Source organism: Panicum virgatum, chromosome 7N, assembly GCF_016808335.1.
Source record: "Panicum virgatum strain AP13 chromosome 7N, P.virgatum_v5, whole genome shotgun sequence".
Classification (NCBI taxonomy): Eukaryota; Viridiplantae; Streptophyta; class Magnoliopsida; order Poales; family Poaceae; genus Panicum; species Panicum virgatum.
The window spans coordinates 34,821,068-34,836,806 of NC_053151.1; the positions used below are offsets into that span (position 1 = coordinate 34,821,068).

The window sequence follows — 15,739 nt, forward strand, 5'->3', positions numbered from 1 at the left end:
TATGGTTTGCTCTTATCTTAAGAGTTGGCGTAATATCTGCTAGGTTAGGCCTTGCAAACGGATTGGATGATCCGGTGGTATAATAGATGCTTTATATTAGCCTATATAGGGATTGTTCCGGAAATCGGCTCTTGCTAGTTCTTAGGCCTCTGTTTTGGGTTGTGGTTTAGTTGTCTGTTATGTTCATTAGGCCTAGTCACGTGTAGGATGTTCCGATTTAGCAGTGAAACTGTTACCATCGTGGATTAGACCAATTAGATTTATTTGAAGCAGTTTTATAGTTATTTGCTTTATTTATCATATCTGGATACAATCAGATCCCATCTGACACCGGGACTCGATCGGCTCCTTAAAGCCGATGCAAGAGTCGTCCCGGGGAGCCGATCACGGCTCGGACTTACATTTACACGTGTCTTTGTATGCAGAAAACTGTTTGGAGCACGCCTGTACCTTCCTGATCGGATATAGGTCAGGTGGCACGCCCGGTTTTCGCACATCCTCCGGGCGCGTGACGGAATTGCGGGCCGTCGACGAGGGAGCAGTGACTGCCAGCGCCCCAGCAACCTCCCGGCTCTTCGTGTTGCCCGTCGCTGCTCGGCGGTGGGTTTCGACTGACAACAAGCCCCTGCCGCCGGGCGGCCAGGTCCCGGCCGCCCAGCTGCGGGGCGGCCGGGATATATTTCTGTAAATTTTCAAATTGAAAATATATTTTTGTAAAAAACGGAAATAAAAAATAAAAAAAATAAAAAAACCGCGTGGAGGGCCTAATAATGATCTGATCCTCGGAAACTAAGCTAAGCTGGGCCTATTCTAGGAGGCAGAGCCCGGCTTGCTCTTCTCTTCTCTACACTGCCGGGCCGTACCCGGGCCGGGTTGCTCGGGTCGAGCCCCCGTCCTCCACGACGAGGCGACGAGCCTGCGGCCTGCCTGCCCCACTCGGCCCCGTCGCCGCTTCCCAGTCCCCCCTCTCACCCATCGCCACGCGCCGTTCACTTCCCCTCTACACTGCCACTCCGAAACCCCCAAGCGCCACCGGCCTCCCCGGCTCCTCCCCGGGCCGCCGCGGCCATGCTCCTCTCCGGGCCGGCGTCGGCGCCCACCCCGCCGCTGCTCCTCCCGGAGAGCAGCGGCGAGGACGGCGGCCACGACTCCTCCCGCGCCGCGGCGGCGGCGGCGGCGGCGGCGGGGTCGGCGCCGAAGAGGCGCGCGGAGACGTGGGTCCGGGAGGAGACCCTCTGCCTCATCGCGCTGCGCCGGGAGATGGACGCCCACTTCAACACCTCCAAGTCCAACAAGCACCTCTGGGAGGCCATCTCCGCCCGGATGCGGGACCAAGGGTTCGACCGCTCCCCGACCATGTGCACGGACAAGTGGCGCAACCTCCTCAAGGAGTTCAAGAAGGCGCGCAGCCACGCGCAGAGCAGCGGCGGCGGCGGCGCCGGGGGGAACGCCAACGCCAAGATGGCGTACTACAAGGAGATCGACGACCTGCTCAAGCTCCGCGGGAAGGCGGGCGGCGGCGGCGGCGGCGGCGGATGCGTCGGCAGCGGCAGCGGCAGTGGTGCCGGGAAGAGCCCCACATCCAACTCCAAGATCGAATCCTACCTGCAGTTCACGACAGATAACGGTGCACCTCTGCCTTATGAATTTATGATAGAGATACTCATGCTTTGCTAGATGAAATGATGACTAGATGTGTCTTGAACTCTACCTCTGAGATTTTGACGATGCAAAGCTTTGGTTTTGGATACAAGACAACCATTTTGGTACATAGCACTGTGAATTTATGCTATTACAACGGTTTATTAATTGTGTATCGCTTCACCAGTAGCTTAAAGGGCCTTAATGTACAAGTTCATTTTTGGGCCGTTGGTACAGATCTGTAAATATAAGGCTAATTCGTTCAAGCTTATTGAGCTGTTTGAGAAAATATGACCTAGATATAGTGCTGATACACACTTGATGCATAGTTACATTTGATGTAGGGTGTGTGTATATGTGATAGCTTAATGAATAACGAGTCATATGGTCTGTGTTTCATATGCCTGAGTTACTTGTTTCATTAATAGTAGTTCCTGATAATGCTTAGTGGCTGTATATTTGAATTTTGTGCTTTATTTGATTTTTGGTTGCGGTACTTTTTATTAGCTCATTGACTAATATTTTCTTGATTCAATCTAGGCTTTGAAGATGCTAATATTCCCTTTGGCCCTGTTGAAGGTACTGAGTTACCCTACATCTGTAACAATACCTATTTCTTAATTTTTCTCATGTAGTAACTATGCGAATTTCTTGTTGACTACACTTTTTTTATGTTTGTAGCAAACGGTAGATCAATACTGAGTATTGATGATCGTTTGGAGGATGACAGGCATCCGCTTCCGTTAGCGGCTGCTGATGCAGTTGCAACCAATGGTGTAAACCCATGGAATTGGAGAGATACCTCAACTAACGGTAATAATCTGCACACTGCACAAGTTGCAGTTTAAATTGAATACCTTCAAATTGTTGCTATTCCACTGTTTATTGTACGGATTGGGTTCGGTTTAACTCCCTGGCATTCTAATAACCCCATAGAAACAAAAGGTTTGAAACTCCTGAACTCGACTAGACTGAATTTTTCTTAGATTCTTATTGGTATACTTCATGGAATGTGGTGGGGACTTTAAACTCTGCATATTATGTACTAACTGCTATCGTTCAATTTGTTACACCCACTGAGATAGATCAACCAGCTAGATAGATAAACATATTTCTAATTAGCATTTTAAGAACGTGTAGCCTTCAATGTTTCCTTGCGGTTTATCTTGTAAGATGGGATGTCCTGTGCTAAATATATCCCCTTTTGTAAAAAAAAAGGTTTCTTATATTGCCAAGGTCTCACTTAAAATCTACTTGAACTGAATTCTGGCAGAAATTTACAAAAAATTTCAATGTCTAGTTCAGTAAAACTGGTTAGTCCAGTAATTATTATTTTTAATTTGTTACTTTCTTTTCAACTCTGCATAAACCCATACAGGTGGAGATAACCAGGGCACTTTTGGTGGGAGAGTCATTTTGGTCAAATGGGGTGATTACACTAAAAGAATAGGAATTGATGGTACTTCTGAGGCAATTAAGGAAGCTATCAAATCAGCATTTGGACTTAGAACAAGACGTGCTTTCTGGCTTGAAGATGAAGATGAGGTTGTTCGTACATTGGACAGGGATATGCCAATTGGAACATACACACTTCATCTTGATGATGGTAATTGTACATTCTCTTCTCAGCTGCAGAATGAGATTCTTTACTCTCTGAATAACTAGTAATAACACACTAGGTCAGTATATGGGTGTAGGGGGTGTTCTTATGCCTTTTCATGGGAAACATGGAAATTTCATGGGCATAACATAGAACATAGACCCCAAAATCATGTTGCCTTTGAGGTTTTGACAATGCAAAGCTTTGGTTTTGGATACAAGCCAACCATTTTGGTATATAGCACTGTGAATTTATGCTATTACAACGGTTTATTTATTGTGTATCGCTTCACTAGTAACTTAAAGGGCCTTAATGTACAAGTTCATTTTTGGGCCGTCGGTACAGATGTGTAAATATAAGGCTAATTCATTCAAGCTTATTGAGCTGTTTGAGAAAATATGACCATATAGTGCTGACACTAATATTGCTTATGCAATACACACTTGATGCATAGTTACATTTGATGTAGGGTGTGTACAATGGTTAGAAAACAAAATGATGTTCACAATACTTTCTACAGCTTGTGGTGTTTTGACAGACATAGGGACAACCGATTGGGTTTTATCATTTTGTAATGAAGTTTTGAGTAGGAAGTATTACTATTACCATCCTGATTGCAATAAATTTTGTTGTTCCTATTTTTTCAGGTGTGACAATCAAACTTTGCGATGCTAGCCGCATGCAGACCTCGGAAGACAAGACGTTCTACAACGAAGAGGACTTTCGAGATTTCCTCACACGGCGTGGTTGGACACTCAGGGAGTATGGTGGCTATAGAAATGTTGACAGCCTGGATGATCTCCGTCCTGGGGTGATTTATCAAGGGTTGCGGTCCCTTGGGGACTAATTTTGTGACATCTGCCTGGGCTAGGCATGTATGTGTGTCAGTGGAAGCATAGTATACTACCATTTAGTGTAATTTAAGTCAATCCATCCTTTATTCTCTGATTATATGCAAAGTGTAAATGTAGCTGATGATATTGTTAATTAGAATATAAATGTAGCTGATTATATGCAATTGGAGTGTAAGTGATTCTCTAGTTAATTAGAATGTAAATGTGGCTGATTATATGCAAAGTGTGCATTAAGTGATCCTCTGGTTAACTAGACTGTATGTGGCCTTACAGAATATCTATATATCTGAATGTGCCAAAGAGCATGAAGATAAATACTCAGCAAAAAAGGTACACCTCTCGATACGGTTCATCAGGACCTGGATCCAGCTACAATGTTCTTGTTTTCTCAGTTGACTACCTCACCAGTGCTTGTTAGCGACGAGTGATGTAAGTAAAACAGCATATGGAAGATAACACATGGTCATTCGCTAGAGGGAAGTTTCATCCCCAGAATTACATTGTTTCCAGAGGTTCAGAGATTTCAGGGAATACGCAAGAATGGCATTTACATTCTTTCATCCCAACGCAGCGCCTAGACGTGAATGAAAGATTCACACAACCTTCACGCCAAGCCAGTCTTCACGCCAGCACGCGCCACGCATCGTGCTCCTAAACTTTTCATTCTTCCTCGTCCCACTCGTCTTTCTTGTACGAGACCAGCGAGTCCACCTTATGAATCTGCATCATCCATCCACCAGGAACGTGCTCTTAGCAACCTAGTCGAGCACCAGCAATACCAAACACCGGATAGATGGATATCAGAGATGCTGCTGTTGCATACCTTGGTGTCGAACGAGTGCAGCTTAACCATCTGTGGGTTGCTGATGAGCTTGGCGTCGCTCTCGACCCAGGTGCCGGGGGCGTCGACATCCGTGTCCGTGTAGGCCAGCACGTCGAACACGCCTGGTCAGTCAGTCCGACACATGAGGAGAGGAGATTAGAGCATCACGGTTGCAGTCCCGGTTCTAAAACAGGAGAGGATCTAGGGGATGAGAGTTGCTGTTCTTACATGGCTCGTCGAGGCAGGGGAGGTAGGTGATGCAGGACGCGATCTGGCGCATGATGGCCTGGATCTCCCGCATGATCTCCTTGTCGCTTTTCTCCTTGATCGCCCTGACGAACATCAGAAGACAACGCCATCAAACCATGACACAACGGGTACGGTCTACTTTGAATGGTCAGGGAGAGGGCGAAGATGGGGAATTCGAGTGAGTGTGCGCGTACCCCTTCTCGACGACCTCGGCGTCGGTCACTATGTTGAAGTTCCAGCGCTCGAGAACCTCGTTGGTGGCCTTGCTCATGATCACCAGCACAATCCGCTGCAGCTTCCCGGCCTCCAGCCACTCTGCAGCATCCAGCGACACGAAACCATTGAGCAAACACCAGCGCATTCGCGAGCAACCCGGGAAGGAGACAGAGAGATCTCAGGTGGGAGAGGAGACCTGAGAGCTGGGAGGTTAGGCTGGCGATGAAGGTCTTCACCCCCTCGTCCTGCGTGAGCAGCATGGTGAGCCCGTACTTCTTCACCTTGGTGAAGCTCTCCTCCGGGTACACCGCGCGGTTGTACAGGATGCTACAGAGAAACAAAAACCCAAACGGAACCGGATCAATCAGTCAATAAAAAAACCCCCCAAACCTTTCTCACCGATCTGATCCCCGGTGAATCGGCACCGACGCCGCCGCCGTTCGCTCGCCTGCCGGACACCGTACCGTACCTATTGGCCGCGTAGCCTGCGATGCGAGCCCAAGCATTCCGTCAAACACCCGCCGGGCGGCGCGAAACCAATCAGGGGAGGGAGGAGGTGCGGCGCGCGTACCGAAGAACTCGCTGACGATGGCGGCGGAGCCCCGCAGCGTGATGATGTCCTTGGACGCCGTCCGCGACGCCATCTCTGGTCACCTTCGCGGCCGCGCCTCCGGATCCGCCTCCTCTTCGCCGCGCGCGTGCGAGGACGGGCTCCTTGGGAAGGGGAAACGGAAGGGAAGGGGAGCGGCAACGGCTAGTGCGGTGGCGGCGCCGGCAGCGCGATGGGAACCAGGGTTTAACTTTTCGGCGGTAAACCGGCGAAAAACCGGTGAATTTACCGTTTTCGGTAGGTACCGGAATGGTATACCGGTGTTTTTCGGTATTTTTCGTTTCGAATTTTAAAATTTCAAAAAAATTTATAAATAACCGTCAAAAAATCGGCAAAAATTATGATAAAAAACTAGGGATTTTTATTAGCTTATAGCACTTGAAATCATTCAAATCTAAGTTGATTTGGTAGGTCAAAATGATGATTTTTCTATGAGGAGTGAAAATTTGGTAGGTCAAAATGATGAATTTGCTATGAGGAGTCAAAATCTAAGTTGATTTGGTAGGTCAAAATTTGCTTAAGTCTCACCATCTATGAGGAGTGAAGAACGCATGTACTTAAGCAACCGAAAAGTTTTTATATCTATATTTCGTTTTTTCTAGTTATTCCATTCATTTCATACAAAATCTTCGTATGCAGAGACTATACATTTGCTACATGGATTATGGATGGACAATACTTTCGATTACTGTGGAAGCAATGTGTTGTATTAATTGGACTACGGACTTAATTGTAATAATTTTAATAGACTTTGTACTTTGGACGAAGTACGTGTGCACTTTGGACATAAATTATGTGTTTCGTTTTCGTATTTCTCATTGTGTGCTGGAGTTTCTTATATGTTGTGTATTATAATCTATAAATATAGACATAATTAGGGCAAACTCCCCAAAATTTTCAATTTCTTTTCACAAATACATAATTTCCCCATCATTTTCCAACTGTTTCCATTATTTTTCGGTGAAAAGCACCGAAAAACCGGCGAGATGCACCGAAAAACCGGCCGGTATACCGAAATTTCGGAATTTTGAATTTGAAAACTCTTTCCGATCGAAATTACCGGAAAACCGCGAAATTTCGGCCGGTATACCGTTTCCGGTGGTCACCGAAATTTTTTTCAAAAACGAAAACGTAAACCCTGATGGGAACTTGTGGGGTCTTTCTTTCTTTCTTTTTTTTGGGAGCGTTTTCGAACGGGTCTACACAGGTTGGTGTGGGTGGGAATGGGATGGTGTTCGCACGGAGGTGGGTGCTGTCGTGCGGGGAATTTTATAGGTGGGCCGGACCGGCGCGTCCAACGGTCGTGTGGGGTGGGCCGCGCACTGGGCTTGGGATGGCGCGATTCGGCGGAACTTCTTTTTTAATTGATTTTTTGAAGAAAAGTTTTAATTGATTGAACTGCACTATTTACCGTAGCCCAAGTTGAGTGATGAATGAAACTGGAGTTGGCCCTGCTCAGGGTTTTCAACCATATTCGACTATTTTGCATTAACTGGACGAAGTGGGAAAAGCGCGATGGGCTGGGCCGGGCGAGCCGCTCGAAGTGGGCTGGGCAGGCAGGCGGCGGATCGCGACTCGATTCAGTTCCTACGTCTGTCTGCCGCCTGCTGGCGCCTTGGCGGGAAGTCTTTGCAAATCTCCCCCAAATCCCTCGCTTCCCCCGCTCACGACTACGGCGACGAGCCGACGAGCACCGCCCCCACGCGCCACCGCCAATGTACTCCCCGCCGCACGCCGGGGACTCCGATTCCGAGGGATCCCTCCTCTCCGGCGTATCCGACTCCCCGCCCCGCGGCGGCTCGCCGCCTACCCCGCCGCCACCCAAGCACCGCCCCAGCCCCAAGCACACCGCCACCGCGAAACCCAAACCCAAGCCCAAGCCCAAGGCGAAACCGAAGCCTGTAGCATCCGCCTGCGCCGCCGCCGCGCCGCCGCCTCCCCTCCCATCCGCGGCGCTGTCCGACCCGCACGGCCTCGCCTCGCGCATCGCCGCCGCTCCAGCGCTTGTCGCCACCACCAGCACCGTCTCCTCTTCCTCCTTCCGCCGCCTCGTCCAGTCGCGCAACCCCTCCTTCGATCCCGTCGCGGCCTTCAGCGCCTCCGCCCCGGCGCCCACTCCAGCTCCCACCGCCACCCCGACCGAGATACCAACCGCAGCGGCAGCGCAGTGTCCCGCGCCGGACGCTCCGCCGCGGGCCAGGCCCAAGCGGGTGCATCCCAACTCGGTGTCGGAGGCACCCTCCGCGGCTGCCGAGGTGGAGCAGCCGAAGCGACCGAGAGGGAGCGGCGAGGGCAACTTTGTGCGGCTCAACATCAACGGGTACGGTCGGAAGAGGACGTTCAGGAACACGCAGGCGAGGCGCCCGACGAAATACCGCTCCTGGCGGCGGCGGCGGGCTGGTGGTGTGAAGGCTCAGGGATGCGGCGACGAGGAAGGAGATTTCGTGGCCGAGGCGCTGATGGAACGGGAGAAGAAGGGGGCTGTTGGTGACGTTGGTGTCCTTAAGGCCGTGGAGGCGGCCAGAGAGGATCCTTCCGAGCAGAATCTCGAGAGCCTGCTCAGCTTGGCCTATGGGTATGACTCTTTCCGCCAGGGGCAGCTTGAGGCAATCCAGAAGGTTGTTGCAGGGGAATCGACCATGCTTGTGCTGCCAACTGGTGTGGGCAAGTCACTATGCTATCAGGTGCAGTGAGAAAATTTGAATTGAGTTTGTGTCTATAAATTCTGAGCTGATGGCGGATGCTTTGTTTAGATTCCTGCTATGATTTTGTCTGGACTGACACTAGTGGTGAGTCCGTTGCTTTCCTTGATGGTGGACCAACTGAGGAAACTTCCTGCATTTTTACCAGGAGGTCTTCTTGCAAGCAGTCAGGTAAACAAAGATCTATATATTTACTTTCTGGTAGTTGCAGTACTCATTCAATTTTGATAATATGTTCATTATTTCATGACTCAGACAAGTGATGAGTTTCATGAGACATTGCAAAGGTTGCGTGCAGGGGACATAAAGGTGCATTTACTTGGCTCCTGTTATTTGAACTACCAATGTTGCATCCTCTGCCATTTTTGTTTGAGTTAGTTGGTAATCTGCCTATCAGGGCTATTTTAACGCAATATATTATGTTTTGCTGAAATAACATGGAAGTCAAAATTAAATGTAAAAAGGACAACAACAACAACAACAACAACAACAACAACAACAACAACACTACAACAACAACAACAACAAATCCTGTTGATCCCAAGCAAAGCTAGATTCTAGAGCTGAAACACAACCTGAGCTTAAAACTAAGACAGATAGTTGTCTAAATTTACATTGAAAAAGAATCCAATCTCGTGGTGGTAATGTTGACATGAACCTGTTTGACTATTCTGAATCCCTTTCCATTTGTGACCAGGTGCTTTTTGTTTCCCCTGAAAGATTCTTGAATGAAGAATTTTTGCTAATATTTAAGGATGCACTACCGATATCTCTTGTTGCGATTGATGAAGCTCACTGTATTTCTGAATGGTGAGTTGATGTGTCCTTGTAGTTCAGTTCATATGCTGCGCACTAGAAAGTTTTTGGCAGTGCACCAGCAATTTTTTAGCTTTTCTGCGTTGTGTTTGCTTGTTTCCTCTTATACATCATATTGTCATTGTTCTTCTCTATCTGTGCTTATTATGTGCTTGCTGCTCATTGTTTAGTGTTAGTTTAGCGAAATTTATGACTTCATCTTGAAAAAATGGACAGGTCTCATAATTTTAGACCTTCGTATCTAAGGCTCCGTGCATCACTACTTCGGAGAAAGCTTAATGTCCAATGTATCCTTGCAACGACTGCAACTGCGACAACTCAAACCTTGGAGGAGATAATGCATGCCTTAGAAATACCGTCTGACAATCTCATTAAAACATCTCAAATAAGGGACAATCTACAGCTATCTATTAGCACGAGTGATAACAGGTAGGTCGCTTCTATCCTACTATCTTGATTGCAATCAGGCAACACTGGACTGTTTAATTTGTTTACCTATGAGGCTATGAAAGAAGCAACATCACCTGGTTCCTGTGAGCGCATGCTGATGATCCTTTTTTCCAACAGACTGAAGGATTTTATGCTGTTGTTGAAATCTTCTCCTTTTGTTGACATGAGGAGTATAATTGTCTACTGCAAGTTTCAGGTAGTTTTTTCTGTTTTCTCAAGATGGTTCACACATTTGTTCAATACCTAAATCATTTGGACACAATTCTGTTGCAAAAATATAACATTTTTTGTCTTAAACAGGGAGAAACTGATTATGTCTCAAAGTACTTATGTGACAACAACATTAGTGCTAAGGTCGGTATTCATCCTTGACATGACAGGCTTTTTGTTGCATTTATTGTTTGTTACGAGATCACGAATCATATTACAGGTTTGTTTCTTGACATTTGATTTTGTTTTGTTTTGTAGAGCTACCACAGTGGACTTCCTATGAAGAATAGGAGTCGTGTACAGGAGCTCTTCTGCTCTAATAAAATAAGAGTGGTAATGGCAGTTCTTTGTCAGTGCCTATTTCATTAAATGTATTATGCAGGCATTGATTAACTTTGTTGTCTGGCTCACTATGACCAAAGGCTGTTGCAACAGTGGCATTTGGAATGGGTCTTGATAAAAGTGATGTTGAAGGGGTATGACTAGCATAAAATATTTACATATTCTTTCAAATTTGACAGCTTATAACTTTAAGCAAAGTTATACTCCTTATAGCTTGGACTGATTCAAGCATTTCTCCTTTTAAAGGTGATTCACTATAGCTTGCCAGAAAGCTTGGAAGAATATGTACAGGTACTGAACTTCTAGTTCAAGGAATGATTTTTTTCATTTTCCTTTCTGGTTTCAATGCATCCTACTGTGCTCTTTCCAGGAAACTGGCCGTGCTGGGAGGGATGGGCGGTTGTCACATTGTCATCTACTTCTTGATTCAACGACATTCTATAAGATCCGTAGTCTTTCACACAGGTGAATCTTATCGTCTTCTAATTTACCTGGTCAATCTGCTTTAAGCTTCCTATGTAATGTTTTTAATCAACCTTTTTTCACAGTGACGGTGTTGATGAATATGCGATAAGCAAATTTCTTTACCAGGTGTTTTCCTGTGACAATCCAATGGGGTCCATTTGCTCTTTGGTTAAAGAGCTGACTTCGCGCAAGTTTGATATAAAAGAGGAGGTTCGTACCTGCATCATCACTCATCAGCTATCAGCTGAATGCCCCTAGTTTCTTTTTCCATGTGTTCATTCTACATTTCAGTCAGTAATGTGGCTATATTCTAGCGTAAGATTGTGTTTCAGGTGGGTGTGTTCTGTCTTCTGTATGCATGTCATGGATCTTAGAGACTCTTTTATATGATGTGGTACATTTAATGACTTTCATTGTATTACCATAGATCTTATCCTCTGTTCGTTTGTTTAAAGCACTGTATTTGTTGACATCTGCCTCTTGACATTTCTAGGGCCTGTTTAGTTTTCAAAAATTTTCGTGCGCTACAGTAACTTCGAACGTTTAACCACTAATTAGAAGTGTTAAATGTGGATAACTGACAAAACCCATTCCACAACCCCCGGGCAAAATCGTGAGACGAATCCAATGAACCTAATTATGCAACGATTAGACAATGTCGTGCTACAGTAATCAATCTCTAATGACGGATTAATTAGGCTTAATAGATTCGTCTCGCGATTTCCCGTCCATCCGTGTAATTAGATTTACAATTAGATCATGTTTAGCCCTCCTAATCTTCGGTTGAAAATTGCTACAGTGATTTTCCCCAAAAATTTTTGGGGACTAAACGCGCCCCTAGTCTGTAATCTAGGTATGTTGCTTCCAAATGCTACAGATCTTGCTGTAGCATACTTATATGATTGTAGATCACTTTGCTATGGTGACATGGTGTCAACTTTAGGGCAATCATGGTCGCCATGGTAGCTGTTTTCTGTGCTACCTATTATTCAGTCACCTTGAGCCAGTATCTAGACATTCTTTCCCTCTTGATTTTTTAACAATTAATTATGGGTACTTGGAATTCTGACCCCCAAAATTATCTATTGTTATTGCATTGTTATCTGATATGGAATATTGAGTAACATGTGCACATCTAGTTTCCAGATGTTAGTATCAAACTTGATCATTTATCACAGGTGCTTTTGACAATCCTAACACAACTAGAAATCGGTGGTCAGCAATATCTCCGATTACTTCCTCAGTTCAGTGTTACCTGCACTTTATACTTTCACAAGGTAATTCTAATTCTTCTAGAATGATCCAGTGATCTGGAATTCTGGATGTGGTTGATTTTATTTTATTATAATTGGCACATTATGAATCAAAATCTTGCTTAGTGTGCTCAGCTGTACCATGGTACTAGACCAGTAACCCTTAAGGGGACACCTTCACTTGTGGATTATTCTTTTCTTAAGCTATCATACTTGTCTCCTGTTATTTTTACTTCTGATTCACTGAATTACGTTGATGCAGACGTCACCACAACTGCTCGCAGACAAGGATGTACTAGTTAGATCGGTTCTGAATAAGTAAACATGATCTGCTTTTGTTTCTATGTTCTCTCCTTTCCTGCTGCACTTCTGAGATTCTGATTTTCCATTCTTGGAAATATATAGGTCAGAGACAAAGGATGGAAATTTTGTCTTCGAAGTGACAAAAATAGCCAATGATCTGAACATCACAGTGAATGATGTTATTGATCATTTGCAACAGTTAAAGGTTTGCCTGAACTAAGTACATTTTTCTTATTATTAATACACTTGCTGTCAAGGTGTTCATTCAGTTCTCTTCATGCCTGGCTGTCTACTGTTTTTCATTTTCAACTATAGTATGAATAGTGCAGGATGAGCTAACGTTATCAAGTATTGAAACCATAATTTAAACCTTTTGAAGTGAATTCCTGGCATTATATTTGGTGCACTGCACATATGAGGATGAAATTCTTGTGTTGTGCATGTTTATACTTATTTGCCCCTTCTGTCTGCAGCCAAATCTGAATGTATTGTTCGACTTACCAAGATTAGATAGATGTTTTTTTTTTTTTGGGGGGGGGGGTGTTACATTACAATCACTATGCCTTAAGATATTGAATTGTGATTACAGGTGTACATTCATATAGATAATGTTGGTTATACTTCATTAGTCTTTATCCATAGCATTTGCATAGTATACTTTAATATTTTATGTTGTTGCTCTACTTATTGAGAGGAGACCCTTAAAGATTGATTCTGTAGCTACAGGTTTTTGCAGTTAAGAACAAAAGTTTGACTTCATATATGTGCCTTTTTGTTTAGCGATTGTCTGTCTCTTTTTGCCTCAGATTTCTGCAGTTGCTTCTATGTTGACTCTTTATATTTTCTATCCTCTGTAATTCAGTTTTCCGGAGAAATTTCATGTGAGTTAAAAGATCCAGCCTACTGTTACGTGATCTTAAAGAAGCCAGATGACTTGAACACACTTTCAGCAACTATCACAAAATGGCTTTCTGAAGTAGAACGCTCAAAGGTGCAGTGCAAGGCCTTTCGCTGTCTTCTCCTAAATCCTAATCTTCCCTTACTCCATAAATAGCGATTTGCTTGTTTCTTGTCCAAATGTTAGCTGACATTATCCAAGATGTTTTTTCATTTGATTGGCCACTACACTGGCAGCTCTCAGCACGTTTCTAGTTTGCCTTTACTAATCCCTGATGCTTTGCTGTCAAAATAGATCATGAAATTGGATGCTATGTTTGCTCTGGCAAACTTTGCTGTCAAGGGGTGCCAAAGGACCGATGGTTGTTCTGGTTCCCAACACACTCAGTGCATCCAAAAGAAGATCACGGAGTACTTTAGCAAGAACGAAGCCACCTCAGACAATGACTACCATGCTCAGCCACACAAGAGCAGGTTTGTGTCCTCCATGTTCCCAATGGATACATTCCATGATCTATCACTTGTGTTTTGGGCTGCTCTCTTCTGATCCAAAACATTTGTTTGACTTGGCATTTCATTTCGCTTGCTGCAGCCCATTCTTACAGGCCGATATCAAGGTAAGGGCTATCTGTGCATTTTCTATGGTGATGTTCATCTTTGTTGCATCTCGTAATGCACAATGACGACCTTCACTGTACCGCAGGTGTTCCTTCAGAGCAATTCGTTTGCGAAATTCACCCCGAGAGCTGTTGCCAGGATTATGCATGGCATATCTAGCCCAGGTTTTCCATCCGCCACTTGGTCCAAGAACCACTTCTGGTCTGTCTAATCCCTTCCATGTCTCTCCCATCCAATTTTTCTTCCCACCAATTTCTCGCGGGCTGAAGTTTTGCTTGCAGGGGGCGCTATGTGGAGGTTGATTTCCTGGTGGTCATGGAAGCTGCCAAAGCAGAGCTAGTCAAACTCGTCGGGAAAGGGGAGTAGTTCTCATCAGCATGGCAGTCAGAATCGAGTGCTAGCAAGCCGCAACAAACGAAACGGGTAGGCGGATAACACAGGTTCTTCCCAGCTTCCCAGCTAGTCTGTCTGCCGGTCAGTTAGCCGTTACCCTGTTACCATTTGCCATCTTTGCTTCGTTTCACACAGGCACTTGGACCAGGTGCTAGAAAGCGTCCTCCAAAAAATGAAGCACCAGCCAGGATCAGTGGTATTTATTCGAGCAGCGCTGTCAATCAAGCTTGCTACGTGGGACTTCTGCCGTATGGGGGGTACGGTTCGATTGAAGGCGCTGGGCCAAGAAAGTGATGGATCTCCGAAGTCCGAACCGTAGAGCCGTAGAAATTATTGGTTCAGGAGTGGGGGAAAACGCGTATGATGGTAGGAGTGTCCAGGAAGCAAAGATATAGAACCACATCGCTGTGAAGAAAAGGCGCGGTTGATGAGGTGATACGCTTGATTGTAAAGCTGTTGTTTCACCACGACGGGGAGGTTAGAAACAAGCTGTGCGTGATCCTGGTCCATCGTTCATCCGGTATCCTGATGGCTGCTCCCATTACTTCGGTTGTTTTCCAAGGTCGCGATCGATGCTCGGCCATTTCAGTTTGAGGGCGATTTCGTGCCGGATGCCCATCGGTGCGGTGCAGACAAGACACCCGGCCCAAATTTGCTTTGCCTGATGGGTCTCTCAGTTTCTAGCGCCAAATTTGCTTTGCCTGATGGGTCTCGCTAGATCTGGTCAGGCATTGATGATTCCATGCCGCTCTGCATCTCTCGATCGATCGCTAGCTTGCCACGGCAGTGGACCTGCGTCCGTCCGTCCGTCTGGATGGTGGATGGGACGCCGCGGGCTGCTGGCTAATGACCATGTTACCCCGGCGTTTGGCTTGATGGATTAGCGATCGAATTAGGTGATGAGGAGGGGTGATCAGATGCACGTCCATCTCGTCCTTGTTTGTTATTACTACTATTCCGTGGAATTCAACGGAGGCAGCATATTCCGCGGCTCGAATCTAGCGGCCGGAGCATATCCAGCCGGAGGGACCACGTACCAGCCTAACGGCGCCGCTTACACTCGTGCACTCGAAGAAGGAACCGAGCTTTGCGTGTTTTCTCTCCTTTTTTTTTCGTAATAAAAAGAAAGCTTACTCGATTCGTCAGAAGATCCCTTCGTTCGCGTTGATGATGTGCGTCCATGGTAAAGAAAAAACAGCCGGTTTGGAGTGCAGAACATAGACAAATTGCTTAGGCTGTCTGCACTCCTCATATTCTAAATCTCTTCTCTAAAAGGTATATTCTGTTCTGATCATCA

The 15,739-nt window shown here is 45.8% G+C and overlaps 3 protein-coding genes across 3 annotated transcripts; 2 read left to right on the top strand and 1 right to left on the bottom strand.

The window, feature by feature from the left end:
* The first annotated feature begins 983 nt into the window (after positions 1–983).
* On the top strand, positions 984–4,345 carry LOC120682371 (trihelix transcription factor GT-1-like). The gene is made up of 5 exons (XM_039964235.1): positions 984–1,627; positions 2,182–2,220; positions 2,323–2,454; positions 3,020–3,247; positions 3,889–4,345. Exons 1-5 carry the CDS (start codon positions 1,069–1,071, stop codon positions 4,086–4,088), a joined length of 1,158 nt encoding a protein of 385 aa, XP_039820169.1. The 5' UTR covers positions 984–1,068; the 3' UTR covers positions 4,089–4,345.
* A 93-nt stretch (positions 4,346–4,438) lies between these two features.
* On the bottom strand, positions 4,439–7,227 carry LOC120682372 (mitotic spindle checkpoint protein MAD2). The gene is made up of 8 exons (XM_039964236.1): positions 7,143–7,227; positions 5,955–6,173; positions 5,853–5,868; positions 5,580–5,710; positions 5,362–5,482; positions 5,147–5,250; positions 4,919–5,040; positions 4,439–4,815 (listed from the first exon to the last, which is right to left on the bottom strand). Exons 2-8 carry the CDS (start codon positions 6,025–6,027, stop codon positions 4,756–4,758), a joined length of 627 nt encoding a protein of 208 aa, XP_039820170.1. The 5' UTR covers positions 6,028–6,173; positions 7,143–7,227; the 3' UTR covers positions 4,439–4,755.
* Positions 7,228–7,708: 481 nt separating this feature from the next.
* On the top strand, positions 7,709–14,986 carry LOC120683228 (ATP-dependent DNA helicase Q-like 5). The gene is made up of 21 exons (XM_039965265.1): positions 7,709–8,677; positions 8,747–8,866; positions 8,951–9,004; positions 9,393–9,505; positions 9,728–9,940; positions 10,079–10,157; positions 10,262–10,315; positions 10,430–10,504; positions 10,594–10,647; positions 10,760–10,804; positions 10,884–10,978; positions 11,062–11,188; positions 12,157–12,255; positions 12,494–12,549; positions 12,637–12,739; positions 13,397–13,525; positions 13,727–13,905; positions 14,024–14,048; positions 14,135–14,250; positions 14,331–14,489; positions 14,578–14,986. Exons 1-20 carry the CDS (start codon positions 7,709–7,711, stop codon positions 14,413–14,415), a joined length of 2,790 nt encoding a protein of 929 aa, XP_039821199.1. The 3' UTR covers positions 14,416–14,489; positions 14,578–14,986.
* Positions 14,987–15,739: the final 753 nt, after the last annotated feature.